The sequence below is a fragment of the Thamnophis sirtalis genome, unplaced genomic scaffold (genome assembly GCF_051295495.1).
Source record: "Thamnophis sirtalis isolate CommonGarterSnake01/CBP01778 unplaced genomic scaffold, rThaSir2_p1.2 scaffold_14, whole genome shotgun sequence".
Lineage (NCBI taxonomy): Eukaryota > Metazoa > Chordata > Lepidosauria > Squamata > Natricidae > Thamnophis > Thamnophis sirtalis.
Genome location: NW_028261394.1, coordinates 37,493,288 through 37,505,289, shown reverse-complemented (window position 1 = coordinate 37,505,289; position 12,002 = coordinate 37,493,288). Strand labels below are relative to the sequence as shown.

Below are 12,002 nucleotides of genomic sequence, written 5' to 3'. Positions count from 1 at the left end.
CAGAAAGAGAAAGAAAGGAAGAAAGAAAGAAATAAAAAAAGAAAAAAGAAAGAAAAAGTGAGAGATGAAAGAAAAAAAGGAAAAAGGGACAAAGAGACAAAAGAAAGGAAAGAGAGAGAGAGAGAGAGAGAGACAGAGAGAGAGAGACAGAGAGAGAGAGACAGAGAGAGAAAACACATGGCCAGCAAGCCACTCCCACCAGGTCACATGGTCAGCAAGCCACTCCCACAAATGAGGCCACACCCACAGAATAGGTTCAAATTTTTTTTGAAACCCACCACTGAGACTAACCATAATTCAGCATCTTTCAGATACGAGCTGGGGTAATGTACGGATGTGGGCTTCCGTTGAAGGCATCAATGAACTGAGGCTTTTGAGACCAACGTTTAAGCCAGGATTGTTTGAATCACAGTCCATTGCATTATGCAACATGGCTTTGAATTCATACTAGTGGTGGGATTCATTTTTTTTTTACTACCGGTTCTGTGGTTGTGGCTTGGTGGGCGTGGCAGGGGAAGGATACTGCAAAATCCGCATTCCCTCCCCACTCCCAAAATTTCCGCTACTGGTTCTCCAGAACCTGTCAGAATTGCCTGAATTACAACTCTGATTCAGACCTCGTGCAAAGATATACAGAACCAGAAAACTCACCTAGTTTATATATCTCCTGGTTTGTTTTAAATGAATTTAACACAAAGAGCAACAATACAACCATGATAATATAAACAAAAAGAGATATATAAATAGCTAGTTCTAGTTAAAAAAAACATAGTCTGGAAATTATAATAAAGATAAAGGTTTCCCTTGCACATATGTGCTAGTCTTTCCCGACTCTAGGGGGCGGTGCTGATCTTCATTTCAAAGCCAAAGAGCCAGCACTGTCCGAAGACATCTCTGTGGTCATGTGGCCGGCATGACTAAATGCCAAAGGCACATGGAGCGCTGTTATCTTCCCAACAAAGGTGGTCCCTATTTTTCTACTTACATTTTTACATGCTTTCGAACTGCTAAGTTGGCAGAAGCTGGGACAAGTAACGGGAGCTCACTCCATTATGCAGCGCTAGGGATTCGAACCGCCAAATTGCCGACATTTATGATCAACAAGCCACTGAGCCACCGCGTCCCTCTGGAAATTATAATACCTGCTGATAACAACAATCCATTGGAATATCCTGCTATAAAGGAATTGAAGAGGGGTGTGGTGGGTTAGAGGTGAAAATGCTTGCCTCCCACTTGGAAGGTTGAGAGTTCAATCCCAGGCAGCAGCAGATATTTTGCTATCAGGCCACAAAGACAAAATGTTTAAAGTTTAAAGTTTAATAACATTTATATGCCGCCCAATCCCGTAGGACTCCGGGATGCAAATATCTGATGCAAACTCCATGTAGACCTCAGGAAAGGTAAATTCAAAGCCTGAATAAAAGGGTTTAAAGAGTTATAAAAAGGAGGAAAAAAATCTGCTATATTGGAACTGAGATTGCAGGTGATACTTTTTAAAATATATATTTTATCCATTCAACCTGTTCTTTTTAACATTTTCTTTCTCAATTGCAGGCTTTGCAGAATTTGGCTAGTCAGCACAACAACATTAACATCGTTCAGTTAGGTATGGGATTTTTATTCTCTGGGTAATTGTAATGAAAGCCACAAAACATGATCATATTTATCATCATGAGTATATAAAAATCAAGTGCAATTAATTGTCAGTTTGGGATTTTTTTAATACTCGTTTCTCTAGCACACATGTTGAGTTGAACAGGTGAATAGTTTTTTTTTTCCAATGGAGCGAGTTCTCTTATGACCTGAGGGAATAAATGGGGAACTCATCAAATTTGCAGATGACACCAAGCTGGCAGGAATAGCCAACACTCCAGAAGAATAGGCTAAAGATACAGAAGGATCTTGACAAACTTGAACATTGGGCACTATCTAACAAAATGAAATTCAATGGTGAAAAGAGGAAGGTTCTACATTTAGGCAAGAAAAATGAAATGCCCAGGTACAGTGTAGGTGGTACCTTGCTCAATAGTAGTAACTGTGAGAGGGATCTTGGAGTCCTAGTGGACAACCATTTAAATATGAGCCAGCAGTGTGCAGCAGCTGCCAAAAAAGCCAACACAGTTCTAGGCTGCATCAACAGAGGGATAGAATCAAGATCACGTGAAGTGTTAATACCATTTTATAATGCCTTGGTAAGGCCACACTTGAAATATTGCATGCAGTTTTGGTTGTTATGATGTAAAAAAGATGTTGAGACTCTAGAAAGACTGCACAGAAGAGCAATAAAGATGATGAGGGGACTAGAAATTAAAACATGAAGAACAGTTGCAGAAATTGGGTATGTCTAGTTTAATAGAAAGAAGGACTAGGGGAGACATGATAGCAGTCTTCCAATATCTCAGGGGTTGCCCCAAAGAAGAGGGAGTCAAACTTATGACTCTTTTCACAAATAATGGCATGAATAATTGTTTAAATGGAGCAAATCTTCCGAAGATTTGTCTTGTTTAGAATTTATAGAAGAGGGCAATTCCACACTTGCAAGATTTTGTTAATTTAGTCTTACAGCAGATAGCACCACTACAACTAATCCTCAACTTGCGATCATTAATTTAGTGACTGTTCAAACTTACAACGGCACTGAAAAATGTGACTTATGACTGTTGTCACATTTATGACCATGGCAACATATCCTTGGTCATGTGATCAGGATTCGGACCCTTGGCAACTGGCATGTATTTATGACGGTTGCAGTCTTCCGGGGTCATGGAATTTCTTTTGACCACCTGACAAAGCAAAGTGAATGGGGAAACCAAGTTCACTTAACAAGTGTTACTGACTTAACAGTTTTAGTGATTCACTTAACAGCTGCACCAAGAAAAGTTGTAAAATGGGGCAAAATTCCCTTAACAACTGTCTGGCTTAGCAATCGAAATTTTGGGGACAATTGAAGTTGTAAGTTGAGGACTGCCTATTCTCCTGTTGTGATAGTCTGTGCTATCTCACAAAAAATGACCGGCTCGGTACAGCAAACAAACAGGACAGGTACAGAGTCCAACAGGTAGTTAGAACTGGGGGGGAAAAAAATCACCTGTCTGCCTTCCATTGAGGCCCTGTACACTGCCAGGGTCAGAAGGAGGACTGAGAAAATATCTACCGACCCCTCACATCCTGGACATTTTCAACTGCTCCCCTTGGGACGTCACTGAACGGCAATGCATGCCAAAACAATTAGACAGAAAGACACTTTTTTTCCTACAGCACTGTCTTGTGTCTAAGGATATTGACCCTTGTTTTATGGCTATAGAAGTATTATTATTCTTTTGTCTTCTTTACTACCACCTCTTATTGGCATCATATTGTGATTATTATTACTCTGCTGCTTTTCATGTACATTGAGAGTTTCTGCACCAGAGACAAATTCCTTGTGTGTCTAATCACACTTGGATAATTAATTCTGTTTTCTGTTCTGTTCTGTCCTGTCCTGTCCTGTCCTGTCCTGTCCCTGTCCCGCTTCTGCTTCCGCTTCCGGTTCCGCTTCTGTTTTGTCCCTGTTCTGTCCTGTTTTGTTATCATGGCCCCAGTCTACTCCTATTCTACTCTTCTACTCTACTGTTTTATTCTACTACCTTACCCTACCCTACTCTACTTTACCCTACTCTACCCTACCTTACACTACTCTACTCCACTCCATTCCAAAAACCTAGCCTCAATCTTCCAAGTCAGGAAGTACCGTTCCACCCCTCATTTTCCCATGCTTGAACACTAGGGAAGGTCCCTTCTGAGATACTTTTGCTACCCCTCCTCCTTTTGATTCAAATGTTTCATTTAAAAGGTAAAAGGTTCCATGTCCAGTCATGTCTGACGCTAGGGTACAGTGCTCATCTCCTTTTCTTGGCCTAGGGAGACAGCGTTGTCTGAAGACAATTTCCATGGACATGTGGTCAGCATAGCTATCTGTCAAAAGGTGCCCAGAATGCTGTTTTTGTTCCAACTGAAGTGGTACCTATTTATCTACTCGCATTCGCAATCTTTGGAACTGCTAGGTGGGCAAATTTCCGTGACCCGTCAAAACCGCGGAGGACAAAATCGCGCTCGACGAAAGCGCGCATTTGACGTCATCACAGTGCGATGAAAAAAATAAAAAATTGAAATAAAATTAAAATTAAAGCAAGCCGATTCACATAAAGGTAAGGGTTAGGTTTAGGGTTAGGGTTAGGTTAAGGGTTAGGGTTAGGTTTAGAGTGTTAGGGTTACGTTTAGCGTTAGGTTAAGGGTTAGCGTTAGGTTTAGCGTTAGGTTAAGGGTTACGTTTAGGGTTAGATTTAGGGTTAGGTTAAGGGTTAGGTTTAGGGTTAGGTTTAGGGTTAGGTTTGGGGGGGTTAGGGTAAGGTTTTCGCTTTATTTTTACATTTTTCGATCACAGCGCGATGTTTTCGTCGCGCTGTGATGACATCAAATGCGCGCTTTCGTCGAGCGCGATTTTGTCCTCCGCGGTTTTGTGGTGGAACCCAAATTTCATTTATGAGATTGTTGTCTAGGCTGCAAGTTTTTCTCCGAAGGTCTTTTCTTTTCCATTATACGTTACCTGCCCTCATCAAAGTAGGGACCAAGTCATTTTTACTGATACCTGTGTTATTAGCTTTCTTTTGTATGTGGTAGATACGACAGACCTTTCCAGTATAAAGCAAGCTGCGTCAGAAGTGGAGTCCCATCTGAAAGGACAAGGGCTGAATCTGCTAATCAACAACGCTGGCAGAACCTCCCAAGCCTTTTTGCTGGAAAATGTCGATCAGGAAGATATGCTATTGTCATACAAGACCAATGCAGTGGGGCCCCTCCTAGTTGTCAAAGTAAGTCTGGTTTAGGTGCTGTATAGCAGGGACGTGCAGTCACTAGAGGCAAGGGAGGCGGGGCCTCACCAGTCTCCTGAGGGAAAGGAAAGAATTTTAAAGAATTTTTTAAAAATAATTAAAGCCAGGATAGTTGCTACCAGATTCCAAGTCACAGTGGCTTGGTGTCTGCTTAGTGTTAACCAAAGCAGGAGGCGACAGAACTCGGGGCCTCCTTTGCATAAGGAATTTTTCACCTTTTAAAAGTTAAGAAAGAGTTAAAAAGCAAAAAAATTCATATGCAAATGAGGCACTGATTCTTCCGCCTCCTGATCTGGGAGCAGCGAATCATGCCTTGTTGTTGCAATTGAGCACGCTTACGTTGGGCGGGTCCGCGTCTTGAGGACCACAGTCCGGGAATTCCTCTCCTCGATCCCCCCTCCTGGGCCCTTAAGTCGGAGACCTGCATGTCTGGTTCATCCAGACGCGCAAGGCAAGGGCGCGGGGAAACGGAGCTAAAGGGGAGAGAGGTCAGCACGCCCGGGTCAGCGTGGCGTGATGCTCCGGCAGCGGAGGAGAAATACCTTCGATTTCTTCACGTGGTTTTTTCCCCCAGCTCAGCCGGGGAAGGTGGAAAAGCTCCCCGGAGTCCTTGCTCCGCCGGTAGCACATGTCAGGTTGCAATTGTGGATTTCCACGTGCCTTTCTCCGTAGAAAGTCAGACACTGACTTTCAGTGGCCCGAGTCTTTTGGAAAGTCCTGCGGAGGGGACAGAGGAGGCGGGCGGGCGAGGCGGCAGAGCGCGGCAGCAGCGAGAAGCAACACCCCCACCGCTGTGTCCGACAGGCGTCTCACATTTATGTCCGCCATAAACACGAGACGCCTGTCGGACACAGCGGCGGGGACGTTGCTTCTCGCCGCTGCTGCGCTCTTGCCTCACCAACGGTAACCCTCACCACATGTCACTGCTGTATAGATATTCCAAAAAGGTCAACCTTGAGCCAATGGGATCAGAGGTGGCACCAAGAAAAAATACCATGACTTGGGAAATAAAAAATGCCAGTGAGAATAAAACCAGGGATCTCAAGTAGACTCAGGAAGAAGAGAAATGTAATATTTCAGCCCACTGTTTCATATGTATTTTAGGAATTCCTGCCTCTCCTGAAGAAGGCTGCCAAGGAGACCACACAAGAAAACCTGGGAGGCAGCAAGGCAGTTGTTGTCAACGTATCTTCCGTCGTTGGCTCCATTGGGCAGGGTTTTACAAGCCTAACAGTACCAGTTCCTCCAATGTACCAATATCGTGCCAGCAAGGTAATTCAGAAATCTTGTTATTTTGAACATAATCAACGAGATACTCCAAGATGTCTCTAGCTCCTCTTGGGTCAATCTCTGGCTCCAGTAGCCTCTGAGCAATGTGAAATCTTTGTAAAGTGAAACTGGACCTGGGACTAAGGTCCAGAAGCTGTGTGACCATCAGGGAAAAACTCATTAAAGTGATAATGAAAATGATGATGAAAACTCAGGCCCACACATGGAAGTCCGGTTATACTGATTTATTGAGGATGGACAGCCTAGGTAACATGTTCAGCAGAGTTTAGGAGATGTCAGTGTTAATGTTCTTCTGCTTATAAGGGCTTTGTGTGGTCAGTAGAGCTTGTGTCACATCAGGTGAGAGTCATGTCAGACGAGGGTCTTCTGATGGTCTTATGATGGGAAGGTGTGGGTCACATCAACTGAGGGTCTGGTCTTTTGATGGGTCTTGTGATGGATCTGACAACCCAAGTTGACCCACACCTGACCCATGACAAGACTTATCAGAAGACTGTTTAAATAATTATAATAATTAAAACCGGAGGTATAATGATGTTGATATGGCAAATATTCGAGTTAAGATACTTGAATTAATAGGAGTCAATCGAAGAGAAGCACCAAAACATGTTGTAACCAGTTGATATACTTCTTATTTTTTCATAATAGATACCTGTGTTTTGTTTTGTTTTTCTGATTGTTGTCTTTGTTTTTTTTCTGTATTATTTGTAATTGATTGATATATTAAGAAAGATGTTGTACCAGTTTTTAAACTAAAACTAAAAAAACACTTAATAAAAAAAAAAAGACTTATCAGAAGACAAGATCCTCACTGGATGCAACCCAAACCTACCCATCACAAGTCCCACCACAAGACTCTCGCCTTACATGACTCTGACCTGATGTGACCACCCAATCGCAAGACCTACTCATCACACAAAGCCCTTATAAGCAGAAGAACACCAACACTGACATTCCCTAAACTCTGCTGAAGATGTTACCATGTCTGGTTAACAAAATGTTTGGAAGCCAACCCACAAGCTTGGAGAATAAACCTTCACTCTCAAACTTCACTCTTTGAGTTGTGTCCAGTGAGGGTCTTTTGATGGGTCTTCTGATGGGTCAGGTGTGGATCAACTTGGGTCATTGTAAGACCCATCAGAAGACAAGAGCCTCACTTGACGCAGCCCACACTTACCCATCACAAGACCCTCATCTGACATGATCCTCACCTGATATGACCTCCCAATCACAAGACCTACTGACCACATTGCCTTCTAAGCAGAAGAACACCAACACGGACATCTGCTAAACTCTGCTGAAGATGTTACCTGGTTTGGTAATGAAACATTCATAAGGCTCAGAGAATGAACCTTCACTCTCATCCTACACCTGTGTTAAAGATATTCCCCAGTATTGCAAACTGATTTCTTACTAAATGCCTATGCACAGGAATCTTTTCAATTGGGATTAACACCTGCCTGGAGCTAGATGGGGGCCCACAGCGCTCAAGTAGGGTTGGACTTAAGTTTGCTTGCGGCTATGTAGGGATTCTAGGCTGATCCCTCTTTTCATCCCCCCCCCCCAGGTTCCTCCATTCATTCTCTCTCGCTTTGTTTCGTAGACAGCGCTGAACATGATCAATGCCTGCCTTGCAGAGGAACTGAAAAAAGATGGAATTGTATGTGTTCTGCTCCATCCTGGATGGGTGAAGACTGACATGGGAACAGATCTGGTACTATTAGGTGGCATGGGGAGGGGGATGTTTGTTATAAATATTCTCAAAAATTTGGAAATGTAGTAATTGAGAGCCAGTTTGATGCAGTCACCCAGCTGGCTTTCATGCCTAACCCTGTCATTTGTGCCTAAGGTGGGATTAGAACTCACTATCTCCTAGTGACTGTCCCAAGGTCACCCAACAGGAACTGAAAAAAGATGGAATTGCATGTGTTCTGCTCCATGCAGGATGGGGAAAACTGACATGGGATCAGAACAGGTGGCGGTGGGGAATAATGTATATTCTCAAAAAATTGGAAATTTAGTAATTGAGAGCCAGTTTGGTCTAGTCACCCAAGTGGCTTTTATGCCTAAACCAGGACTAGAACTCAGTATCACCTGATCATTGGCCAAACGTCACCCAATTAGCTTTCATCTTAAGGTGGGACTAGAACTCACCATCTCCTGATGATTGGCCAAAGGTCACCCAAGTAGCTTTCATGCCTAAGGCAAGACTAGAACTCACCATCTCCTGATGATTGGCCCAAAGTCACTAACCAGGTTTCTAGTCCCAGGGTGCGAATTGAATTGAAAATTAAATCTTAAATAATAACAACAGCAAGAATAATGTAAACCTCCAGGCACCAGGCTTGTATCTATGCAGAAGCAAAAAAATATTGGACTAAAATACATATGTGGTTGGAAAAGATGATACAACAACATATTGACTTGAACCTGAAATATTTTTGCTGCAGATTTTACCAGGAAATTATAGTAAAGAAAATGTATGTTTGATTATTCATGTTATAGCAGCAGCCAGGATTGTATTTCCACAAAACTGGAAAAGTGAAGAGATCCCTACAGAGGAGAATGTGATTAGGAAAATATTAGAATGTGCAGAAATGAACAGATTGACACTGACAATTAAAGAGAAAGAACAAGGATTATTATACAATTTGGGAATCTTTTTACCAGTGGTTAGAGAATAGACATAAGAATTAATAGTAAAAGAAGTTATCTAAAGTATAGGAAATGTATTAATAGTTAATATAATTAATAGAGTGAAATAAATCACAATGGGATTGTTATAATATTAGATACTTAAGATATTGAAAATTAAGCCAAGATGAGATTAAATAAGGAATAACATTGCATATTTTAATGTCGGCATAAAATATTTGTCCCTAGACAACACACATGGAAAATGGATTTTCTATGTAAAAATAAAATTTAAAATAATAAGAATAATAATAAACAAACTGATGGGAACATAAGCTTGAAAAATTCACCGAAAATCAGATGGTCAAGATCTTGTGGGATTTCCGTATACAAACAGACAAAATACTGGCGCATAATACACCAGACATCACACCAGTTGAGAAAAATAAGGTCACAATCATAGACATCGCAATACCAGGTGATAGCAGGGTCGCCGAGAAGGAACATGAAAAAATTGCAAAATACCACGACTTAAAAATCGAAATTCAACGACTATGGCACAAACCAGCAGTGGTAATTGGCACACTGGGTGCTATTCCAAAAGCACTGGAATTACATTTAAAACAGTTAAAAATTGACAAAATCACCATCTGTCAAATGCAAAAAGCCGCACTGCTTGGATCCGCACGCATATTATGAAAATACATTACGACGTCCTAGTAATCAATGCCAAATCCGGTGAAACAACTGGCTGCTGTGATACAATTCTGTTGTTGCGATAATAATGATGATGATGATGATGATGATGATGATGATGATGATGTAGTAAACCAATTCACAGAACCTTAATACAGCTTCTCCTTCTCCTGCAGGCTCCTGTGACAGTGGAGACCAGTAGTAAGGGTATGGTGAAGGTCATTGCTGGCTTAGATTCGTCATCATCTGGCACTTTTCTGGATTGGGAGGGGAAAAAAATAGTCTGGTGAACAGAATGAGCCTCCTTGAGCTTCTTGCTGGGGTAAAGCATCAGACCTTTGTGGACTGAAAGGAGTCCACAAACAGAAACCTTGTCCCTAAACACAGGATGATGACCTCCTACTTGTTTATTATCAATAAATGCACTCTGGTCACATACAATATTGCCATCTCCTTTCATGCCACGTGACACATATGGAAACAGTCTCTCCAATGGAGTGGTTGCTGTTGCTATTTACCATATTTTTTGGTGTATAAGACGCATCCCCCGCTAAAAGAGCGTGGAAATGTTTATGTGTCTTATATCCCCAATATAGCCATTTTTGGCCTTCCGAAGCCCTGCCCCTTATCCCACTTTGGTGAAAAAATGGGCCGTTTTTCGCAAAAACGGGGGCATTTTTGTCTTCCCCCAGTCCCCAGAAACAGCCTGCAGACTTCAGCAGAGCTGTGGGAAGGCAAAAATGCACCTGTTCGGAAGGCTAAAAATGGCTGCATTTGGGGTATAAGACGCAGAAACATTTCCACGCTCTTTTAGGGTTATACATCGGTGTGAAAAATACAGTATTTTTCTTATTTATTTTTCTTATTTATTTTTCTTATTTATTTTTCTTATTTATTTTTCTTATTTATTTTTCTTATTTATTTTTCTTATTTATTTGTCTTATTTATTTGTCTTATTTATTTGTCTTATTTATTTGTCTTATTTATTTGTCTTATTTATTTTTCTTATTTATTTTTCTTATATATTTTTCTTATATATTTGTCTAGATCCTAGGGGAAATATTCAGAAGTATCGCATCTCTTCTGATCCTTGGAGATGCTTTCCCCAACCCTATAAACTTTGACAAGTGTCAAGGGCTGGCCCAAAAAACAGGCAAGGCCTGTTTTCCATAGCAATTCTTCCCTGCTGTGCTCTTGAAACACCATCTAAGGATCTGTCACCGAGAAAATGCCTTAAGACCTGTTCTTCCCAGGGAAAGATTTGCATGTCATAGCCCCAGGCAAATGAAGAGATTGTGTCAGGAGACACACCTCTTTCCTGGGTCCTAACAGTATAGTTACTAAACAAGTGAACAAAGTCCAGGGAGTAGAAAAAAGTAAGAGTTCAGTGAAAGGATGGCTCCGTTGGCTCGTAGCATATTGGTGACTGGTTCCAATCGGGGAATCGGACTGGAACTGATCCAACAACTGGTGGAGATGGCTGAGCCTCCAGAACATATCTTTGCAACTTGCCGGACCCCAACCGGACCTAGAGGGAAGGTTTGTAGAAAGTTATTACGATTGAAGAGCAGGGAGAAGGGAGCCTGTTGCTATCCAAAGCAGCTTTGCATTACGCTCGCTCGCGAGGAAGGGGACACAGGTGGCTGTAGTTATCTTAATATTGCTGCAGGACTAAAGCTACGGAAGATAGCAGAACCTTCAGAGATACTTCTCACTCCAAAGAAGTAAGAGATAAAGCTTAAAATAAAATAAAATAAAAACTTCTTAAAAATCCAGAGAAGAAACAAGGCATTGACCTTGCCTCTAAAACAATAACATTTGCATGAACCTCCTTATGGAGGGAATTCGACCCCATCCGTGGGAAGCACTGTCTTGCTGGCAATGACTGTGGAACAGATGCAATCATGTGCCAGAGGAGATCGAAATAACAAAATAATTAACCAGCTAAACTACAGCTCTAATATGGATTACTTTTTGGTGACTCAGAAGTGAGATGGGGTGGGTCACATAGGACAAGGCAATTTTGCACCGGTTATAAGATCAGATCCAGAACCTGTGCAAAGTAAAAAAAAAATGTTTACTGGATATTGAAAGACAAGATAATTTCATTATCATTTTTTAAAGTATTGCTTTTGGCATCTTTGCTGTCGTGAGATGATGATTGTAGTGAGAAAATGTGATCCAGGGAGCATTACAGTGGTGGCCAAAATTATGGAAACCTTTTGGGAAAAGAGTGTATTTTCTAAAACTAGCTAATAACACCATTTTTTTGGATTATTTGGGGGGGGGGAATTATATATCAATGGAAAGATAATTTAATCATGAATGTAATGCAATAACGTTTATGAAGGATTTGCTATTAGAATAGCAGTTACAAAGCAGAAAAGTGAAACAAAATATACAAAAGTTATCACCATAGAAAGAATGAGATGTTCCAAAAATTATCACTATGGCAATTAGTTGGGTAAACTTTAGCATGAATTATGGCCTTACAATGTCTTCCCATGGAGT

At 41.4% G+C, this 12,002-nt stretch overlaps 2 protein-coding genes across 3 annotated transcripts in view; both read left to right on the top strand.

Moving 5' to 3' along the window:
• LOC148042802 (uncharacterized) overlaps positions 1-9,932 on the top strand; it is a 41,230-nt gene extending 31,298 nt beyond the window's left edge. For both annotated transcript variants that reach the window (XM_087729040.1, XM_087729039.1), the window contains 5 exons: positions 1,555-1,606; positions 4,660-4,850; positions 5,976-6,143; positions 7,765-7,875; positions 9,668-9,932. In XM_087729040.1, coding sequence (XP_087585166.1) covers positions 1,555-1,606; positions 4,660-4,850; positions 5,976-6,143; positions 7,765-7,875; positions 9,668-9,781 — 636 coding nt within the window. In that variant the 3' untranslated portion in view covers positions 9,782-9,932. The remainder of the gene's footprint in view (positions 1-1,554; positions 1,607-4,659; positions 4,851-5,975; positions 6,144-7,764; positions 7,876-9,667) is intronic.
• A 916-nt stretch (positions 9,933-10,848) lies between these two features.
• Positions 10,849-12,002, top strand: part of LOC148042801 (uncharacterized) — a 9,780-nt gene continuing 8,626 nt past the window's right edge. The window contains exon 1 of the mRNA XM_087729043.1: positions 10,849-11,030. Coding sequence (XP_087585169.1) covers positions 10,887-11,030 — 144 coding nt within the window. The 5' untranslated portion in view covers positions 10,849-10,886. The remainder of the gene's footprint in view (positions 11,031-12,002) is intronic.